At 35.0% G+C, this 23,910-nt stretch overlaps 1 protein-coding gene across 1 annotated transcript in view; it reads right to left on the bottom strand.

The window, feature by feature from the left end:
- Positions 1–1,418: 1,418 nt before the first annotated feature.
- Positions 1,419–23,910, bottom strand: part of CADM2 (cell adhesion molecule 2) — a 47,186-nt gene continuing 24,694 nt past the window's right edge. Inside the window, exons 2-3 of the mRNA XM_010722065.3 lie at positions 20,121–20,299; positions 1,419–1,594 (exon numbers count right to left, since the gene is read on the bottom strand). Coding sequence (XP_010720367.1) covers positions 1,446–1,594; positions 20,121–20,244 — 273 coding nt within the window. The 5' untranslated portion in view covers positions 20,245–20,299 and the 3' untranslated portion in view covers positions 1,419–1,445. The remainder of the gene's footprint in view (positions 1,595–20,120; positions 20,300–23,910) is intronic.

Genomic DNA, 23,910 nt, shown 5'->3' on the forward strand with positions numbered 1-23,910 from the left:
TTCAGAGTAGTGGAAAATGAGGTCCTAACTGAAAACGGTGAGGGAACAGAATACCTGAATCACGGTGGTACACTAAATGTGCAAACATATCACAGATATAGGTTAGTTATGATCACATGACATGATCACAGAACAAAACAATCAAGGACAGCAAACATGGAACACCAACCACTTTGTCCTTCCAGAACACAAGCTCCCAGAAAGCTTGGAGGCTTCTGCTGCATGACTCAAAACACTCTCTTTAAAGATACAGCCATTTCAGTCATTCAGTTCCTTCTCCAGAACCATTCCTCTTACTATTACTTAGCCCTTGGAGTACTTGGCTGTTTTCCATGGTCTCTCCATTTTTTATTTTTATTTTTCCAGAGAGAAAAGACTATTATATCATTCTTTTCCTTTTTACTTTTCACTACAATATTTTTTCACACTCTAAGTAATATTAAAGCTTAAAAATGTAATTTCAGGCTTGACATCAGTTTATCACATGAAGGCCACAATATTAACATACAAATAATCTATGGAGGTAGGAACTGGGTAATCTGATACCATCACAACCTGTGTACAATGGACTTCTATTTAGCTCAGCTTATTCTTGCAAGTTAGGTTGGTCACTGCAACTGCCTCGTAACAATGCTTGCAGAAAGAAAAGATTTCATAACACTGTCTTAACTTCCTTGGGATAATTGTAACTCATCATGTGAATATGGCACTGCAAAAATTGAATATGATTTCTTCTCTCCTTGCACAATGAAAGCCATCTACAGATCACACAGGAACTGTCTGCCATTTCACATACTGTGAGAGATATATTAACTATTCTTTAACCCTAAGATGATAACCTGTGAAACCTTGCAGACATATCTTCACTGGTGAACAGTTCCTGTTCAACACTGATCATAACCATAAAATTAAGCTTTCACTCATAACAAAGCAAAGCAATACTAGAATCATATAAAAAAAAGAAAAAAAAAAACAACCCACACAGAACAACAACTTACGTTAGGAACACCTTTAATTCCAAAAGAGTGACAAAAATTATGAAATATGATGCCTCTTTGTTGCCAAGCAGGATTGCATCAACAGTAATTCCAATGCAAAGACACTTATCTTGTTTTAAACATTAGCACCCAAAATAACCAGTCTTAAAAGGTCACGTTTATTTAAAAATAGCTTGCTTGCATTTTACATTCAAGTTAATTTACTAACCTCAAAAAAATTAAATGCAAATGTATACAAATAATTTAAGCATCCTGTCAAAGTTCACATACATACTGCTAACGCAATTAAGTACTCAAGGTCACAAGTAATTTTCCTTAACCATGAGCCATCACCACATGGATAATTCTATTAAATTTATTTTGAAATAAAATGTTTGAAGTCTCTCTTTAGCAATTTCTATTCTTTTTAAAAACCAAACCTATAATTTCCTATTTATAATGTGCTTTTCAGGCCATAACAAAGAAGCATACTGTACCTCTGGTGCTGATGGCTGTTGCCGATGTGGTTGTGCTGGCTGTTAAGGCTACAGTGGTTGTGACTGTTGCAGTGGTAAGGGAGGGGATGACAGTAGTGGGAAGCAAAGTGTTGAAAACATCTGGTGAGTGGAAAAAAAAATATAAAATAAAATCATATCATGCAAACAAAGGAGAACCATAATAGTGGTTTAATTTGTAAATACAAGTATGTCAAAAATGATTAAATTAAAACATGATTAACACAAATTATTACAGGTACAACAGTGGTACCTTTAAATTCTTGACATTATATCACTCTCAATTTTTTATAGTCAGTGTGCTAGCAAACAGAATTTAAAATACTGTTAAAATGACCAAGTTTCCATAGATCTGGAGAGTGAATGTTTAAGTGACAAGAATCCATTTCTTCACTGAGCCATTTTAAATGTCTCATACAGTAGAAACCATATATAGATGAAACATGCTGTGTCAGAGTGGGAGATGAAACAACAACATCATCATGCTAAAATAAACACACACATGTTAACGAGAAATGGCTGTATGTTAAAACACCCACTTTCAGACAGACTCAATGGACGGAAAAAGGGGAGAAAATGCTACTAACTATAAAAGCTGATTTTTCCGGATTGCTTTTCTTCTTCCCACACACTTGTTTAAGACACAGTTGTCTGCTAAGATCTAGAGCAGAGTATATTTCAAAATCTTTGCCCTGATTAGTAGGCAGTCATCTTGCAATCATCCTTAATACATACATGTTATCATTAATATATAGCTTAGAACTGAAAAATCAGAAAAGCCAATTGTATTACTGTTAAAAAGTAAGTATACAAGTCAGAGAAGATGCAAGGCCTGGATGACAGCATCCTGCAAAACCCTTCAGCTTCTGATCAAACACAGGTATGCCACGCACAGGCAGCTGCCACTTCATTGCAGGGGAACCAGCAAACTGTTGCAAAATGTTCCTGTACAGAGCAGAACATAACCAGATGTACAGATAGAAAATACTTTGATTACACTGCCAAAAGCAATCAAGACCAGTATCACTTTGCTTATAAGGTGATTGCAGGTTTTAAAGAACAAACAAAAGCCCTGAAGAGAAATACAGAAAAGCACTTCTGTGAGGAAGTAAAAAGCATCTGACAATTTTCAGATTATTTATACCACAGCTTTAAAAGGAAAAGACTAGTTTCTCATCAATTGATGGTAAATAAGGCATTTCACACTGATTTCAGGAAAAAAAAACCAACCATTTCTGAAGGGTGCTATTCAATACAATGCAGTAAAGGAGAACAAGCCTGACCCACGATCTATCTTCCCTTGCTGTGGAAGGAAATGCAATTGGTGTCTGAGTACCATCAATTCTGACTAAAATTAATGGAAACTAAAGCAGCTCAGCCCTTTACAGTACTGGGCCCAACAGAAGACATTTCAGAGACAGGGTTCGTGAGTTCAGCACAGCATAATTATTCCCTTAAGACTTCAAATTATAATGTTTGCCTTATTTTCATGATGAATGACAGATTACTTTGCTACTTAAAAAGTTTCCTTGTCAGTTAATATCTATGAGTCACCTGTATTATTACTCTGTATTATTCTGGTTTGGATGAACACCAGCATTATCCTCTCCAGAACCTATACCTGTGAGATTTCCCTCCTGGAAACCTTCAGAAAATGGCATGAAATCTGTCTTTTGTCTGCTGTACACTGATATTTGCATCTGTTTTGCACTATGAAATATTAGAAACCAGAAAAATTAAAACAGGTTTTTCAAAAAAGGCAGTGTAGCCACATTAATCGTCAGGAAGAACTGCCACACTACCTGGAATGTGAGTACCACGATAATTAAACAAAATAGAATTGAACAATCATTAGAAATAAATTAACATTTTTAAAAAGATACAAGTCATATGTACTGATCTATGCAACTTCTTTTCATAAAGGGAAACTCCTTAGATAAGCATCTGTTAAAAATGAAATCAAAAAGAATGCAACAAAAATGCCTTCTTTATAAGGATAGTAAAATCTTGTTTAGTAGAAAAGCTTTACAAATCAGTCTTGTACATAAAAGTTAATTAATGTCACATATTTCCCATAATTATATTTCTTAAATATGTTACTTAATATTTTGCAATGGCAAGTCAGTTGCAACTGACAAATTATGGTTTTATGGCAGTTTTTTCTTCTACAAACATACTGTCTACCTAGTTTGCCACACACCTAGAAGCTCACTGTTTTCCAGTTTCGATTCTAATTGAAACATTTCCAACAAGATTTATTATATTAAAAGAAAGCTTATGTAGGAAACTGAGACTGGTTAACAAGAACTAGAAGATACAAGTATTTTAATACAGATATAGTAGGTTCATCTTTTCTGATCACACCAAGAGCAACAAAAACTTATATTGATTGAAGTCACTAACTCTAATGCAAAGCATCAATATGGCAGCTTGTCAGAGACCTCAAAGAAAAACATATTTCCTCAAAGGAAACATAAATGCAACGAATAGGACTGGCTTTGCTTCTTTCTTACCAGAGAAAGGAGAAATTCACTATGCAAATGACTGCTGCTGATTTACTTTGTTCATAGCATTACAGCTACTTGCTCTCAATAACCAAAGAACAAGACAAGAACCAAAATCAGCCAGGCGAGTCCAGAGAAATCTAAGTTTAATGATATCTATCCTTTAATGATGAATGTGTCATGGGAAAGTATATGTAAAGTGAGAAAATAGCTAACTGCCTTACCATCGACAGATTTTGGAACTCTTGCATCACTTCCTATCCTTAAAATCTATTTGTGCAGCCTAAACCTAGATGAAAATTAGCATTCTAAATAGCGCTTGAGTACCACATTCATGTAATATCCTTATTTGAGCCTACCAGTCCTACTGTCTCTGTGACAGAAAGAATCTTTTTCAGTTTTTCTAGGAAGATTTATGGCTTCCTGAGAAAGCCTTAATGTCTTTGCCTTGAAAATGTGTTTTTTGTTTTTGTTCTTTGTTTATTTTTTGCTTATTTGTTTCTTGCATAAGAGAATGCAGAACATGGGCCTCAAAAGAAAGAATAATAATCCCCAACAGCCTTCATTTTCTCCTTGTTTACTGAGTATCTGGGAAGTAAGTGAGTTTGGTAGCTCCAAAAATTAGACAGACTGCAAATATAAACTGTAAAAGAGTTACATATAACAAAAGTTATATATAAAACACAAACAGAGCACAGGCTTCTGTTTATGGCATATGAATCTCTGTCAGTATTTTAAATATCCATATAAATGTCAGGAAAAGGTATTACTATTTGACTATTTCTAGTTCTATACCTTTTTTGGCAGTATTTTCACTTTGGAGCACACTTACCATGCTTCCAGTGAAGCAGATCCCTGTGTTACCCACATCTTTCTCTTTTAGCAGTTACTGAGAAACATACTATTACAAGGGCTACGTAGGTTTGATCTCTCCTTGAGCTCTCTGTCAAGAAGTATCCCAATAACATGAATTTGCAAACTTCAATCCAGCAAATGTGTGTTGCAGAGATATTTAATTCTATTTTCTGGCCTTGCAGTTTCTGAATCTGGTTGTACAGAATGTTCAGCCAAAAACAAATTTTTGTTTATGACTTTCATGCCCCTAAATACTGAAGATTGCTATGACCATGGGACCACGTAGAGTGGAACTTTTTAATTCAGGTGGTCATACCCAAACCAATGCACCAGATCACTGTTTCCATAATATTTAAGTATTAATCCTCATCTTCCTGTGAAGCAGAAAATAGCCATATTTTGCAGGTGGGGAACCAAAGAGGACAGAAAAGCCATGTTAGATATATAAATCAAACAATAACTGCCACTGTTAGTTTAGAAATCTCACTACTATAAGGAATGTTTAGTGTAACATATTCTATCAAAAATTCAGTAATGTAACTAACATGGTATTCATCAGCTTGCTATCTCTGTAATACAAACAATTCAGTGAGAACTAATTGTTTCCATAAAAGTTTCTGGAAACAGAAAAAGGATTAGATATCATGCAGGAGAGAATAAGAGACTCTATATTCAATACCTTTTTATAAATGTTCCCACAGGCTACAACTGGATTTTCAATGAAAGATGGTTCAGTGGATGCAGAGAGAAGCATGGAGAATGTTTTAAGTGTGCTCTTCATGGAATGTAGTATGTTAGCATGACTTTAAGCCACACTAGGAGTGGCAAGGTGAAGGCAAACAGCAGGTAATCTGACAGCTGATTATGAATGGAGAGTAAAGAAAGAAGGAGAATGTACTGCTTGGCTTGTTCAGGAGGCTGCTCTTAAGGAGAGGCACAAATCCAACCTGCTTATGAGTGGTAGAATAGTACTGTACAAAACTAGTTCACAACACTGTCCAGACCTGCCCAGTCATAATTTTGTTCTTGTCTATCCCTTTCTCTTGAATTGATCACTCTTGTTAATCTAACAGAAGACATTCACCGATTTAAGTGCAAGGAGCCTGGACGCTTTACTCTCACTGCAGATTCAGCTCTAAGCACTTTTACTCTCTATTTCCAAATAAAAGAGAAATGGTTCTGTTTGGTTCAGTAGGCGTAGATGAAACACAGATCTGACCTATTGAGAATATTTGACTGGTTTGGGAAAGAAAAAAAAAAAAAACAACAAACTGATAAGCTGAAACGACTGAGCACAATTCAGACAACAATGGCTGCAGTTGATAAAAATGTAAAGGTTTTTGTTTCAAGCTTGACAAAGTCTGACATAAAAATTAAAGGCCAGACTGATAATGATGGATGACCTGTGCCGTATTTTTACTAAGAGCGAAAGAAATTTTAAGTGCTAAACTGAACTGAGTGATGACCTACCTGGGAAACAACCTCACTACTCTGCACAAAATTTAATCAGTCTGTGGTATGTAGTACTAAATAATTTAGCAAGGTTTTAAATTCAAAGGGAGCTGCATTTAGAGTTGCTCCCAGAAAATGGGATTGAACAAAGGGATAATTCAGCTTGAATATCATGTGCCAATATCTCCTTAGCACTTTAGACTAAATGATCATGAAGCCTTGCAGACATGAGGTCAAGGGGTTCTCTTTACTAATTGATTCAGATTTATGAAACTCTGAAATGGCAATTATGTGCTTGACATTTTTGCTAGCAAATCAGATGTCATTAAAAAATATCCAAAACCTTTTAATAAAAGCCTCATGTAGATCTAGATCCGTAGCTAAAACAATTAGAGACTAGTGGTGGATGAGTTCATAATGCAAGATACACAGCTGGGCTAAAATGGCCAAGCAGCTTTGGGAGGATAGAAAGTAAATTCACATAGCACCATTATTCTGAGGTGTTTAATTAGCTGGTAGGTTGTATTAAATGTTGGAAAATGTGGGAGCTCATTAAGGTTTGATTTAACATAGTTTTGTCACCTAGTAAGACAGAGGAAGAAAATCAAGTGTTAAAAGATACCAGAGTTTCATTGAGAGTTCTCTGCCTTCTTATAGAAACTGTAACAGTTTTTTTTTTTCCAATTTTGAAAGCAACAGATTTCAGTAGCAAATGAGGGACACCAATGTATTTAAAAGAAGACAGTGACTTCTTCCTTTTCAAGAGTCAAGTAAGTAAATGCTATTTGCCTAAATTTTATCCTTAGGAAATCAGGAATAGAAGAATAGAAGACAAAGAACCAAATCCACTTCAATGTTAATACTCAGTAATGGCAGCATGGTATCACCCAAAATTGCTTAAAAGTTTGTCCTTTAATGTGATGACCTTATATTACACAATGGCATGTTTTATGACATATGTACAGACCAGAAGAGCTTAGGACAAAACTAAAAGCATTATAAATATGAGAAAATGAGGATTAGTAGGAAGCTGACATTGAACTACAAAGTGAAAGTTAACTGTCTTTATTTGTCATAACTGTCAGAAAACAAGGGGTCAGGACTCTCAACCAGGTGACAAGAAAGAAGCAATGGGAAGAAAGTGCCTTAATACAGTAGGAAGGACATAGGATGGAACAAGAAGTTATTGTGCCTGAAGGTAGTGGTCAGCTCTATGACTTCCCTCTGCCCCCAGGTACAGATATCCAGCTCAGGTCTGCTCTCACCACATGCAGTGTCCTCACAAGCTGCCCACGCTGCCCCTGAATTGAAGCTCGAGGGGCATATTCCAGAGTTCTACCAACATCCTAAACTGTAAACAAAAGCCATTGCTTCACAGACATGCAGTGCTATGGAGTATTAAGTCTCTGTGACAATCCTAATAGGCCTGTGGGCACTCTCCACAGGCAGCCAGTGCCACCCTTGGCAGGTAACAACCTGGAGAGCCTGGCCAGGACAGCAGCTTTCTTCCACTGCTCCTCCTGAAGGGCACAGGACAGCTCTGAGTAGCATTTGATATTTTTTTAAAAAAAAGAAAGAAGTTTTATCTGGCTAGCAAAACACGACACTTCTGCACAGCACAGATGTTGCTACAAACATGGCTTTGTCACCTGGAAAGCAAAGTATAGTATGTTACACTCACAGTTGCACATAGTTCACAGGAATAATGAACCACAGGAAAGCATCTAGCATGAATATTTAAGTGTTTTGCTAGTGACTGATAATTTATAAAATGAAGCCCTTTTGAAGTCCTTAGTTCTTACTGTAGAGATCATTTTGCTTCCCATATCACTCTGATGAATTTGCTATCAGCAGAAACTCTCTAGCTGCAGCTCCCTTATAAGAAGTTTGCAATGGAAGGTCTGCAGTGCTGGACTCTTAATTAATTGTCCATCACTGTCATTGTTTGCCACCATTCTAGTCATCTGAAGAGCTCATTGTTCTTGCTCTTTCTGACATAGAAGAATGAAAAGTGACACAATGTAATATCTCACAATATATCTAGCTATTGCTGTTCACTTTTGGTGGGGCAGCTTATATGAATTATATATTTTGTACCGAAGAAAGCAAATAGGTTGTAATGCGGTACTTCTTAATTCCTACTTGTGCTAAATCCAGCTGATATACAGAGAACAGAAAAGGATACATTTGACAAGATAACTGCTTGTTCTGATGAGTAGATATTGAAAATTACCTTAACACAAGGAAAATCTAAACTCTCAAGTGGGTGAACTCTTCAATACTGAAGAATTTGTTTTCAAGTGCTCTACTTTACTAGTTTTACTTTATTAATGGTTATTAGCATAAAATGTACCTCTGAGGACATATCAAGAAAAGTATTCCACAGAAAAATTAATCTCCCATGTTCTGGAGTCACACAAATACAGTATTTTAGACTACTCCAAATGTACACTCTGAAAGAACTACTCTTTCCCAAATTACATTTTGCCAGTTGTGAAAAAAAATCCTTTCACATTTTATAGTGGTAATATTAATATAAGCATATTATTTTATTTAAAGGAGCGATTCTATCTTGAATAAAATCTCATCTTTCTAACTGAAATAGTTACAAATAATGCACTGAGCACTCTAGTGAAGCTTGTGCAGTTTACCTGAAAGAACTTAAGTAAAATCAGCAGAACGAGGAGTAGGCCAAGGAAAAGAGTTTTGTAATTCGATAGTCTAAACAAAAAGAACAGTTTTAAAGAACTGTTCAAGTCTGCAGACTCAAAAAAGTAGCTGTACTTATAAAAGTGCATATAGATGCATCCTGATTTTGTTCATAATTCTTCATAAACAAATATATATACATTAAAGAACGGAACTCTGCCTTGAGTTTCTGTAAGATCCTTACTTACTTACTAGATGTAACAGAAAAAAAGTTAGGGAAAAGGAGGTAGCATCATTCTCATTCCACAGCTAGGGAAATGAACACAGAATTATTAAATAGAATATCTTATCTCTCACAGTTCTCTGGTCATGATTAGGGAGTTCAGAATGGATCTCCTCAGTCCCACTGCAATTTGCTACTGAAACAAACTCATTCTAAAGGAGAAAAGAAAATAAAACCTCTTAAAATTGCAACTGTGCTTACACCTGAAGCACCAATTTCACTGCATTCAAGATGAAATGTTAACACAAAAGTTACCAAGCACCAGTAGCACAGCATTCTATCATTATTGGTATGATATTCTAGGCCCATTGCCACTGCAATGTTAAAATGTAAAAATACATTTTTATTCTTTTAAGGTAAATAGAAAACCATATTTCCTTGTTTCCCCAAGCTGCGAAATAGAAGTATTCAAAATTAAATGAAATAAAGTACCAGCATCTGGCCCTTGAAAATCTATAAAGAAAAGCTAATATACAACACAAATTCGGACACCAGCAGCCTTGAACAAAGATGACAGTTTTCTCAGAATGAAACCTGACTCTTTCTGTACAAAAATAAATAAATAAATAATAAAAAAACTCAGGCAGAATGGCACTAGGAAAAAAAAAAAAGAGGTCAAGGAGAATTCTCTAAAATTTCCCTCATAGGGAGTCAAGTGTTGAGACTAAATGGAGGTAAATAGATTGCTGATCTCTGTTTTATTATGGTTGCTGCTGCTTTCTCTTCTCAGGGAAATTCCAGACAAATCACTGAAATTGCTTAAACACCACAAAACTCACTGCAATAATTTTAAGGTTAGTAAAAAGGCATCAGATAGAATGCTATTTATTTTAAATTACATTATTTCAAAAATCAGAGGGGTCCAACATTAATCTGAAATACTTTGTCACAGTATGATAGCTATATCCCATTGAAAATCAGCTTGGGGAAATTAATGGCATCTTTGGAACAAAAAATATAGTTTACTGCACTTCTTTGCACTCTTTTTGATTAACAAACTTATTTCTCATATTCTTATTACCTTTTTTTTTTTTTTTTTTCCCTTTTCTGAAAGAGTACTGCTCATTTAGTTGAATTCTCCCATGATGCTAGCTTCACTACAATGAAAGCTGGGACACATGCAATACAATCAAGGCTTGTTCTTATTGTAATTTTATAGCTTTCATTGATGTAGGCAGGTTATTTGGTACCTTTACTAACAAGCCATCAAATAAGACAGTTCCATAGTTCCATTCCAGTGGAATGCTGCAGTATTTGTTATAAAGAAAAACTGGTCGTATTCCCTTATTTATTTAAAAACAAACAAACAAACAAACAACAAAAAAAAAAAAACAAGCAACAACAACAAAAAAAACCTTACAAATCAATGTAAAGAGATTTCTGTTCCTGCTTGTGAATGATGAAAACCATCCAGAGCTCTCCTCATTCAAGCAGTAAATGAACACTGCAATGTGTTAGCCTCGTTTCTCCTTGCTTCCTACCCATTGAGGACTAAGATATGTGGAGAAAACGAAAAATAAAAATAAAAAATAAAAAACAATCACAACAGAAACCATGGAGGGAGAAAACCAATCCACTACTGCTATGACCCATAGAAATATCTAAAGAAAAGAAAGAGTTTACCCTGCCAAGTTCTTTTCCTGTCCTTCCTCCTCTCCTTTGGTTTGGTTTCCTCTTCACTTGCTGAGAGAATGTGGGTAGTTTCAACTGAAAGACACACCCTCTTCAGGCATGAAGTTACCAAGCAAAAGTAAGGTTTTTCTTCAAGGGTGTATTTGGGGACTAATTAAGGTTTGTGGATACAGGTGAAGGAAAGGTAAAGGAAATGCAGGCTAGAATATAAAGTAGATAAAGAAAAAAGAAATGAAATTGTTAATTCTTCTACCTCCAAGCCTTCTAATAAAAGAAAAATGACCTAGACTGAAAATTTTTGGACCAATTCTTTCTACAAATGACAGATTATCTAACATCACAGCATGAATTCCATCAGAAGTAGCAGATATTTAGAGATCTATTCACAGATACTTGCCTGTACGTTTCACCAAAAGGTGTTTAAAACTTTCTTTATTCTTGTAAGGTAACAACAGAGCTCTTACAAGAAGTCACGCTATTGTGAGATATCCTCAGACAGCATTGGATGTTCCAACCAACATTGTCAGCTTTAGTAGATACGCATTCACACTTGCAAGCAATATTCATTTTTCTATTGCCTGAGAATGGTTTTGAGATATACCCTTACTGCTTTTCTGTCTACTGCTTGTGTCTCTTCCACTTTCTGTGAGAGTCATATATATGAAAGATAAATGCAACGTACTTTCTTGAAAGCCGTGAAAAATGTGGTGAATCCTTAGGAAAAAGGTCAAAGCAATTCATAGTAACCCGTAACAAGGAAGATGAAGATTCAATGCAGAAAGTCTATGTCATGATTTACCAATAAATTAGTATGAATTTAATTACAAATGAAAGAAAAAAATTTCTGTGTTAGGTCAAGAATTGAAGAACGAAGAGCTAGAAAAAATAGTTCATGATTTCAGGTTAGAAGTTTCCTTTTTAAGGGATGGAGTAAAGCTATTTCTCTCCCACCACAAATTAAAACTGAAGTTAAGCTGTGAAGAAAGATGTTATAGGGAGTCTGAAATTTTATCCAGGAAAATTTCACTTCCTTGTCAGTTTGATCAGTCTTTTAGCTGGAAGAATACTGAAAACAAAGGGAAAAATAAGCACTTATTTATTCAGAGAAAAATAGTAATAGAATACTGAAAGAAATATGAATTGAATATTTTTTTCTTCATAAAGATTTTTTTAACAATTTTTATTTATTTATATAAGAATGTGAGCTAAACTACAGAAAAAAATAATTATTAAAATTATGAATAGCAAAAATATAATAATCAGAACAAATGATTAATAATAGAAAACTAAAGAGGTTAGAAATATTTTTTTGAGATAAGCAAGTTCAAGACTGTTTACGTCTCTCTGAGCTTCTGTCCTTCATATTTGACCAAAGACCTGAGATACTGAAATTCTCATAGCTCTCTAGCAAAAATGCAACATTTTAACAAAAATTTTTCTGAACTCCCTTCAGCGGTAAGGTTCAGACAGAGGGTGCTATAAGCAATTTCCCTGAAGCAATTATATCTGTCTTTTGCTCAGAGCCAATGATTTGTGCTACTTTCCCAAACTTTGTAATCTCAGAACACAACGTACTGATGTATCACCAGGCTACCATCATCAATTGATATTAAACTATTATCACTATGTACCATTTCATTTCTCGAATTAAGCAAAATGATGAGCAACCTATTCTCAAAATAAAGGTAAATTATAGAAGCACCATATCAGAATGAGAGACAAAAGACCATTATCTGCATTCCACATAGCACACAGTGATACAAGAAGGATTATCATTTGAAAATTGCAAAGTTACTTCAATAATTTCATTATGTGAGTTTGTTTTTTTTGTTTTTTGTTTTTTTTTGTTTGTTGTTGTCATAGGTGATTTGTTTTTTCTGTGTATAATAAATGATCTTGCTGGAAACAGAAAATCATTAACAAGTGTTTGACTTCAAATTCGTCATCAGACTCAAATGAAATTATTCTCTTAATAGTTTTACATTCTTCATGAAGCCAGCATACGACATTCATAGATATGGTAATTTTGCAGTCTAACCTCTCACCCAAAAAAGCTTGACTGAAGCGAAGTTCAAGAACGTTAGAGACAGGCAATAGCAAAGCTTGAAATCCAGAAAAATTTGAGAGCAATCCGTGATAAAAGCAAATCAGAGTGATAACAAAATTGACAATAGAATTTGAGAAGTACACTCCAATAAAGATTATTTAAGAGTTCTGTTTGAAAGAGCAACAGTACTAGATCTAGCATATGTAGTTAAACAAGTACTTCAGTGTAGATGTTCTACCCATATATAAGCAACCAAATAATTAATTCTGTGCATATCGTGTGTGGAAAGGAATCTTCATTACCATTCAAAACTTGTATGCAATATTTTCCTTTTCAGAAACCACAGAGGGAGTCCAAATCAAGAACTATCACATTAGCCAATTATACATGTACATAGAAAATTAAATTTCTTCAGGTATTGTGTATTATTAAAGACATGACCCAAACCTACAGTTTATTAAATAAGCACATTGATAACTTCTATTCAAATAGGAATTAGCTATATGCGTTTTAATAGGTAGCCAGTGCTGAAGAGAACTACCTCCATAAAGGAAAAAAAAAGAAGCAGGACAAATTCGCTTTATATAAAGTGAAATACTTTGGATTCAGCAATTTCCGTAAGTACTCCATTTTAAAAAGAAATCAAGTTATCTAACAAAAAATTACTATTTTAAAACTTTTCTTTAATCAAAACCAGTATTTTATTGTAAAACCATAGAAGTGTTAAACACGTTCTCCAAAAGCATTACTGTGGTTTGGAATGTTATTTTATTTACCTTTACAAAATAATTTTGAGCTTATCTGAAAGAAAAGAAAAATTGTATCTTATTTTTCTAAAGTCACTATAAATGAAGAAATATCAGTTCACACAGCTCAACTATAGACCCTACTGTGCAAGTATTTATCAACAAAAAGCAATTTCAAAGTAGCTGCCTTGTGAGTGTTCAGGGATAATAGCTGGCCAATTCATCCATAAAATTAAGCCAACATTTCCACCATGAGTTTCTTGACAGACTTTTCATACCTAAAAACATCAAATAAACATTATACTTCTTAAGTCCAATAATGAAACCTATATTACACAAAGATTTCTTAATTCATCTGATTGTGCAGCATTCAAACAAACCATTCTTATAGGTCCAAGCCACCTGTTACAGCTCTGCTAAGTACTGAAAGAAGTTTGGAGAAATTAATTTTAACATTGCAATGCTGACTCAATATGATCCTGTCACTTTAGAATGTTGATGTACATGCAAAAAATCAAAATAGTTCAACATAATTTGAAGGGCTACACTTTCCAGAATATCACATGAATAAAATTACCTCAGTGCTGCTACCTTTAGCAGAGAATTCTTATCAAGTTAGTTTCTCAGAATGGCCACAATGCAGTCTAATTCCGCTAGCTTCATCTTTTTCACAGAAACTGAGAAAACTAAAGACAGTTTGGAGGAAAGGAAGGCTAATGTGGGACTATCAACTCTTATTTACATTTTTGAGATGGAAGAAGTCTTCAAGAGCATCCCTTTGTTTATTTTTCCTATGAAAGCTCAAATTCCTCTGCCAGTGAGTTGTCTTTATTTTATTTTTACTTTTTAAAAGATGGAAATAGGAAAGACTGTTCTTTTCACCTCTGTTTTAAGGACTCAGAACTGAGACACCCACTTTCTTTTCATTCAAACACAGATAAAAAAATCTCAAAACTAAAAAGTATAGATATTCGCATGCACAGAATTTCAAATGAAGTCTTAAGTGGTCTTTTGAGACCCATTTTCTTGATATGCCTTGATTGCTGTGGGAGTAAAGTTAGTTTTTAGTAAAAACACTCTCTATTGTAGCTTTACAGGCTATTATTGCTCCATTACATCACAAGTCTGCTCAATTCTCTTTTCAGAAACACAAGCTTTGTTCAGTCAAAGGGTAGGATTTTCCCACAGGCAAGGAAAGTCTCTTCACTGAAATGTTTCTGTAAGCGAGATGTTTCATCTCAGGAACCATAAAGAAAGCAACTTCAGAAAATGTCCAGCCACCTCAGTATCTAGAATCTTGACACCAAAATGGAGAACAACTAGTTTAATTTTAAGCCTGCTGCTCCATATGGATGTCTCCCATTTATTTCTGTCCTTCCCACCTCTCTCTACTATGCACTGAATTTTTTAATTTTTTAATTTTTTTTTTTTGAAACATGTTTATGAGAAAAAGGTGTCCAAAAACAGTCTACAAGATTTATTATAGGCTTGTAGTGAAAATATTCGCAAACCAGGAGATCTATTGCCTATCTGACATTTTCAGTTTTCAAAGAAAAAGAAATAAAGCCATACCTTCTCAGACATACTCCAAATTACTTCAGACTCAGTGTTTACTTCCAGAGTGAGAGATGTGCACAATTGACTTACGTAAATAAAGGGAGGGGCATGAGAACTTCAAAACAGAAATAAAATATAATAAATATGATAGTGGGCAAAATATAAAGGAGTTTAGAGCTCATAGATGTATTGGAGTTTGATTTCAGCTGTGTTTTGGATTCTACAGTTTTTACTAATCTGAAAAGAAACTTGCATAGGAAAAGAAGTTCAAAGTGCTGTAATTATTGGTGGCCTCATACTTTATAACAGGAAGTGTACTGGATTTGAAGGAAGGAATAGAGGTGATGGTAAAAGAGATGAGAAAACACCATCAGAATGAAACATGATCAGCCATCACAGTGACATTTCCAATACTGACAGCACAAACAGCAAAAGATGCCAAGTTGATTGGAAAGTTAAGAAATTATGAGCTCCGCCAACAGGTTTAAACAAACAAAAGAGAGCACTTCCCTCCATAATTCATATTCAGAAAATTGTTGCCACAGGTTACTGTAAAAAGCCAAGATGATAGATGCTTTGAAATGGGACTGGACACGCACATGGAAGATAAATACTCACAGTCCAGAGGAGAGGTGGAGGGGAACCTTTGGTTCAGCATATTGTAGGAGATTTTATGTTTGAAATTATGTTTTGAAATATTAACAAGGATATAACCCAGTCAGTCAGTTGCCTTCATTTGCAGAAAAACATTTTGTCCACAGAAAAATAAATAAAATTTAGAGTCTGAAGTCAAGGGAATATACTAAGCCATTTCTTATTCTGCAGAAATATTGAGTTCCTGGCTCAATCTTTTTCTACTGTATAACTGACCACCCACAGCAGCTTATTCATGTCAGTTACTATATTTCTTTGGTAGACCATTGATGTATGCCACATTATTGCTCTTAGTATTTCTCTTAATGGAATACATAGCTTTAAATTAGTAAATCAGGACATTTCACCCAGGTAGCTTATTTCAAACAGGTCTCAGTTATCAGATGCTGCCCCTCCCATTAAGAATATCTCTCAGTGATGTGGACTTCTGTCACCTACTCACTACAGTGCTGAACTAGGCTTTCAATAGTGACGTCCAGAGGTCACGAGTTACATACACAGCAGCTGTTTCTTCAGTTTGATCATGATGGACCACATCCTCTCTCAACTCTATCTATATCATTGCACATATTACCTAAGCTTTGCCAGCAGAATCTATGTTTTTGAGCTGAGCACCATGAATTTCAGAGCTAGCTCTGTTTACTGATGATTAATGACTAGTATTTGGACAAAGGTAAACAAAAATTATTAATAAATTAAAAAAGAATGAAAATTGCCAGCAGCCTATTACCAAAGGAAAGATGTAATATAGCTAACCAGAATGCACACTTCTAAAGCACTAAGCTTACCAATTAGAATACAAAAATGTCAACAGCAACAGGCATTAAAGCATGTGCCTTTGTTACTGCAAGAGATAAATCTTTTAACATACTACATCTTTCCTTTGCACCGCTGCCTGTAAACTCTGAATGTGTCCACCTTCCCTCTTTTTGAAATGTTTTCTTGACATTTATTATTAATAACTGAAGTTAAGAAAAATAAAAGTAGCAGCTGTGTTGATTCAGCAAAGCAGCATGAGTATGCTTAATAGTCAATGCCTTTTACATTATTTAAATGCATTCATTTTCTTTGATTTTTTTAATTACAATACAAATCTAAAAAAAGATTTGCTTATGTTATCAGATGATATTTATATTATACATTGCCATTTATCTGCTTATAGGAATATGTATTTCCACTGCCATCATTTAACATCAAAATACTATTACATCGTTGTCATTTACGGTGGAAATAATATTACTTTTCTCTATAATATTTTGACTATGTTGGCAAAGGCATGAGACACTCTTTTCTTAATATATATATAAGCTTTCCTTACTCTTTATCTCTAATTATAATAAATAACATCTTTCATTTTTAGGTAAGCTTCTATCCACACTAAATCTGTTCTGAGTTAGGAAGACAACTTCAGGAATTGAGGGAATTAGTACACAGAGTCTCACTGAGAGGAATTAAATAGGGGAAAAAAGAAATAGAAGCCATATGAAACTTTTGAACCCTTAATGAACAGAAGAAAGAAAAGTGGTAGAAATGGAAAAAATGTAGATGGAATCACAATTTGGATGGGAAAAAAAAAAAAAAAGTTATGAGTGAGATTACACTTCTCTGACCCTGTATAGTCATTGATGTCCCTTGCCTTCTCACACCAGTTTGCCTGGCAAAAGTGAATCAGCTACAGTATCGCCCTAAACTTGGGGAAGTGACTATCATTCTTTATCTCCATCACTGTACCTCCTCTAGGCTGAAGATTATACTAGAAAATTAGCTTTTTAACACTGTGGCATTGGACTTCCAGAGGTTTCATAAAGTGGGCTAGGTCTCCTTTTCCTAGACCTTACTTCCTTGACTTGCAACATCAAAGAAGAGAGATTTTTTCTACATACGGATTTCTTCCCCCTCCTTTCCCACATCTTTATAAATATACCTCTCCTTATGTCTGGCATGTACCTGTATTAGATACCAAAGACTTGAGGTAGGAAGGCATGTTCATATAATACATCAGCTGTATCAGAAGGAGCAGATCCAAAAAGTTACAAGTCAGGCATAGGGGAAGTGGTGGCAAATCAAAGGATGCTCCAAGATATATTTTGGAAGATATAGAGAAAAATACATCCTCTATTAAAAAAGAAGAATGCATCTCAGAATGCTAAAAAGTAGTTTTGCTAGCAGAAAAAAGAGACAGAAGGAGAGAGAGCAAGAATGATAATAATGAATTGCTTTGAGAGGATTAGGTTCCACTAGGGACATTCAGAAATCCAATGAACTAAAGAAAGGATAAGACACTGTCTAAATTGATCTATACAACCAATTGTGGTACAATTCATAAAATAATTATGTCAGTCTCTTCTGTGTTTAAAACGAACATAAAAACTCAGAAATGCAGTAAGTTGTTAAGAACTAAACGCCAACATGTAGTCTGTCACACTACTTTCATTTTACAGTAATCTAGGAAGCTCCTGACATTTATCTTCTGCAGTTTTAACACCAGAATTGAAGAAATGCAATTAAGAAAACAACAGTACTCATAACAGAAAAGGTCAGCAGTGTTCAAGCTAAACCTGATAACATGCCTAATGTGTTGCCACACAACAGAATGCCTTCCTCATAATGAATAACTTTACAGATTGCCATGAAATTGTTGCAAGATAATCAGATCAACAGGGGACATACCACTACATGAAAGAAACATAGGAGATTGCGAAATAGTCTTTGATGAGTGTATATTGCAAAGTCAGCACTGATGGAAAATCTACTATGTTGCCATACACTATGTTTTCAAAAATTATCATATAAATAAATTGAATACAAAACACAAATGATAGAAATTTCTGTTATTTGGTAAGCAAGGAAGACATTACTTTATCCAAGGCAATGCACTTTGTGAATGCAGCCAAAAACCAATACATCACCACGTCTGGGATGCAAAACAATTTATCTATCTGTCTGTCTGTCTGTCTATCTATCTATCTATTTATTTCAGTACTCAATGAAAGTAGAGGTTAGGGGGTTTAGTTTTTCTGTTTCTCTATTTAATAGAGAAATACTCACACAGCAGTATGGGCTCCATGCTCCTCATGTAAAGACTTCCTCCTTACTTCTGTAATTAATGTTACATAAACTAATATTGAACTTTAAGAGAAATAACAAGTAATCTAAGGAGTTCTTTTGACAAATCACATTTAATCAACAGCCCTGAGAAAGTAGCTCATTACTGAAAGCTGAAAGTAGCATTTATTATAGCTTTTATGCCAAATACCAATAGTTAGATTAAGCCTTCAGTAAAAAATATTTTTGAGAGCTTGCAAACACTAAGAAACATATATTTCTTACACCCAAAGTCATTATGAGCTGAATAAAGCCTACATAGTTTCCATTCCTATTTTCAGACTACAATCTGCATTAGGTTGTTTTATTTTTCTCATAGTTATAAAAAAATTGCTTTCATGTAAAAAGCAGGGGAAGACAGTACCATGGTAAAGTATAGTGGAGCTTTCATCTCTTTATTCACTTAGGTTAAAATTCAAACATTTTCTAGGAATTAGTACGTATATATCCGTGATAAGACAAACTTTATACTTTGAGACTGCTAGATTTGCACTGTAAAGCCAAACTAAAGTTAAATACTAACATTTTATTATAGTTTCTTCTATATCTGAGTTATATTAAACTATTTCAGGATTAATATAAAAACCTGCTGGTTTTTAACATGACATATACTGTTGTCTAATTAAACAACGAAAATAAATAAATTGTAATTTAATAGGAGCCTTCTGATTTATCAGTTTCATTGGAAGACTGATTGTGAATTTAGTACAGAACATATTTTTGAGGATTGATTATAAAAATAAGTCAGATGCTGATGATCAGCTAACATGGATAAGCAGTAGCAAGCCATAACTTATGCATTTTGCCTTGTATTTCCAATTTTCCCTTCATATGTACTTCGTAACCACCTTAGCTATACATTATGTGTGAGGCAAGTTTTTATATAACAGTACCCAACATACTGCAAAATATTTTTACAGATGCTTACACTGATGAATATATTTTGTTTAAACTTTACAGAGAGAGGCATCCGATGGAAGGAAATAAACACACACACTACAATTAGAGGATAACATCAGTAAAAGTGCAATTACACTTTTAGCTTTTTCCTGCTATTCTTGCATTAATGATAATAAGCAACCAATTTTCCTCTAATGCTACAAATGTCTAACATGCACCAAAGAACTAAAGAGAATGCACTTACCATGTACTATCAGAACATATTCTGTGCTGTTTCGACCAATTGGGTTTTTTGCTTCACATCGATATGTGCCATTGTCTGTTTTGTTTAGGAAACTGATGCTGAGGACTCTGCCGTTGACAACCATTCGCTCTGGGTCTGGTAGTTCTCCACCATCCTTTGTCCACAATACTGGTTCTGGCCTGTTGGATCCAAGGTGAGACTTTTATTCAGATACATGAAGTGTGTATATACAACACATATTAGAAAGAGTGACTAATGGGTAATACCCTGCCACTAAAGAATACCTAATTATAATTTGAGTTACTGGATATAATGAGAACTTATTACAATCTACCCACCAGATGGAAACGACTAAACAAAGGGAAGGAACAGGCAGGAAAGGAAGAGGAACAAGAAGAGAAACAGAACAGTATTGGAAAATTCCCTCAATAAATAAAAAAATATATTTTTTTAAAAAGCACTTGTGAGGTTTCAGGGCACACAGTTCAGCAAGACATTTGGCAAGCAATGTTTCTGTGTGATGAGCAGTGTGGTCCTGTACAGCTGACAGGCATCAGAAATCCTGTGAGCAGGCTGAGGTAGATATAAGTGGTTTGCAAATGGATTCTTAAATTATTTAGGCTATTCACATTCACAAGCGTACTTGAATGTACTGAGTGTTTTTCCTGAAGCAGGCATATCTGTCACAAAGTAGCACATCTTACATACAATCTAAATTTGATTCTGTTGCTGTATTTTGACAAAGCCCATCCCTTTCTTCACCCATCCTGCATCCTTCTATTGCATAATTTCTTGTTACAAACATTATCACAAGCAATGTAAGATTTGAATTAAAATCCTGCATTTTCTTTCAGTGAAACCTTTCCTCTTGTAACTGGCGACCCCAAATCAGACCAGAGGTAAAGCACTGATAACCCCCAGTCAACTTAAGGACACAGTAGAGAAGGGAACTGATCATGTTTATAGATTCCCCTAGATCTTCCACTGACATTAGATTAACTATTTCCCAAAAACTTCCAAGAAGCTCTGCAGCCCAAGAGATTTGCCTAACAGACAGCAGTAAGTATTGATTATTTGTAAGCTGTCTTTACCTATATGTAACAAAATCCACTCCCAGACTTACATGAATAAAATCAAAAAAGATTGGTCCATTATTAGGAATAGAAAGCTGGCTTACTGAATCCTATTTCATAAACAGATAATGCATCTCAACTCCTTAGACACTAGTCATTAAAGCAATATATTAACAGCCTGAAGATTCATATTTATTTATTTCTACCTGGTAGCTTTGTACTTTTTAACCCAAGGATCAATTCCTTTCTTTGGAGTCCACTACATAAGAAGTTTCAGTCAACTGCAGTTCTAAACTTGCAATTTATATGGTAGCAGAATCTATCACAATGTTTTCCTTATAAAAGTATTCAATTTTATGACTAAATAATAAAATGTAAAATTCTTTCATAAAGTAAGCAAATGTCTAGTTAGCTGCTAGTATTACTGAAGAAATACTTAATTTGCTTAATTTAATTATTAAATATGAGTGTTAAGAATTAAACCTAAATACCTAAGCAGAAATATTTTCTTAAAATGTGGCCTTACACGCAGAAGAATAGTTCTAATGTCTTCAGTTACATAAGTATATTTTAAATAATACAACATATAAAGAAAGTGAAGTTTTCTGAAGGGAACTTGCTGCTGTGTATCTTATTTTCTATTTTCTTTATTTTCTATTTGGTAGGAACACTCAAACTTTTATTTCTCTTGAAAAGGAATGGTCTCACCAGTGCTAAGTACAGAGGGACAAACACTGGGTCAGGGAATATCACAAAATTCATAGAATTTTAAACCAAAGATTAAGAAACTGTTGGTGTAAAGGGACTTATCTATCTCTAACTGTAAATTTGTCATATTTGCTTCCTAATGTGCTTTCAAGCATTGTCTAAATACACATGAGCACAAAATAGATGCCTCCTTTCTGTTTAACACTAGCAAGGAATCTAGATGTCCACCATGTTGCAGAAGAATTGTCCCACATTATTACAGTGTGATTCGCTTTGATTTGTTAAGGTGGATGTGTTCAATTTTTCAAGAAAACTCCTCATTGCTCCCCATGTACCACTTTACTGTGAATCTGCAATCCCAAGAGTGGAAATTCTGGAATTTTTCTGCTATAAGGTAAGCCATCACCTTCATAAGTGGCACGTTAAAGCAACTTCTGTGTAGTGGAAATATAAGAAACTTAGAATTTAAATTGAACTTAGATGGCATGTCATAGGATAAAACCCATAGGATAACAAATAACTAGGAAAAGGATCCTTAGATCTAAATTATTCAGAGAGCTTTGTTACATCTTAATATACCAATTGCAGTCCTACACAGAATAGTTAGAGCAGCAGATGTACATACTCTGGCAGTGGTGGGGAGCTGTTAATTAACAGAGCCAGCCCCTTTGGCTCAGCAGCAGCAGCAGAGCCATCCCTGGGCAGCCAGCCCATGGTCAGCACGTCACGGTGGCTGGGCACAGCCCTCACTCCATCTCACCACTCTCCAGGAGGATGGTGCCTAAAGCAGAAATGCTGTCACAGCCACGAAATTAAATCTTGCCTTTGCTGCTGGGAAGCTTTGAGACACTTTGGTCTAAACAATTCATTAGTCAGGCAGAAGTGAGTTAAGAAGATGAGACATGCTCAAGCACCCAGGCCAGTGTGCTGCTACTGACAGCAACAACTGGAGTGGCTGCCTAGGGAAAGCAAGGGAGTGTGGTGACTGCCTGTGGCCCATTCCCTCTGAGTTCCTCTGGCATCTGCAATCACCCCATCAGGGGTGCTGGATGGTGCATCTCTTGCTCTCTTTAGTATCTATGCAGTATTTAGACTGTTGCCCATGAATTTCTCTAACTTCTTTCTGAATCTGCTTATGCTGTCTGTCAACCCAGCCTTCTGTGGCAATAAATTCAAAAAAAATTCCCTACCTGCTGTGCAAAAATATATCTACTTTCATCTGTCTTATACTGATCTCTAAGCAGCTGCAATGACTATTGCAGAATATGGTAACAGTTCTGCACATTATAACCTTGTTATGAGTTACGATAGACCTTATTTAGCAGGCATTCCTTGTTCTCTATCCTTCTATATTTGTTTGAATTTGATAATGTCTGAGATTATGGACAGAAAAAAGAAATCACAAGAAAACAAGGCAGACTGTAAATTAGGAGCATACTGGCCATTCCCTGATAAGTGCTTTAGCACCTTAATTGTTAAAAGCCCAAATGCAGCTGAAACATTGATGAGGAAGCTCCCCTTCCCTATCACAAAGCATGCTGAAATGAAAGTTTTCCCACAGGTAATCCTACTGAAATATGCTCATGGCTGTGCTTTCAGAGGTTCAGTCTTCACTCAACATTCTGGCTCAGTTAGGGGGTATTTAAGTTGGAAGGTTTAAAACATCAGGCAAACACATATATTCCTAATACTGCACATTAATCTCTACCGAATACATCTCTATTAAAGAATTTCAGTTTTTCTTCACTCACTAAAGCACTGTCATGATGAGGAGTGGAACAAACAGGGTAGCTTTATGTCTTAGTTTGTGATTACTCCAAGTCGAATCACACTTACAAATTTATCCCCCACTTTTTCTGACTTCATTGAAGAAAATATTTTAAAGACAGCTCAGATGTGACAGGCCATGCTAGTTCTTTGGCTAGCATGTATGGCTTTTACTAATTTGGTTTTGCATGTAGATTCCCACAGTGGCACAATCAGAATTGCAATACTCTTAAAGAAGCCAG

The sequence above is a fragment of the Meleagris gallopavo genome, chromosome 1, assembly GCF_000146605.3.
Source record: "Meleagris gallopavo isolate NT-WF06-2002-E0010 breed Aviagen turkey brand Nicholas breeding stock chromosome 1, Turkey_5.1, whole genome shotgun sequence".
Classification (NCBI taxonomy): domain Eukaryota; kingdom Metazoa; phylum Chordata; class Aves; order Galliformes; family Phasianidae; genus Meleagris; species Meleagris gallopavo.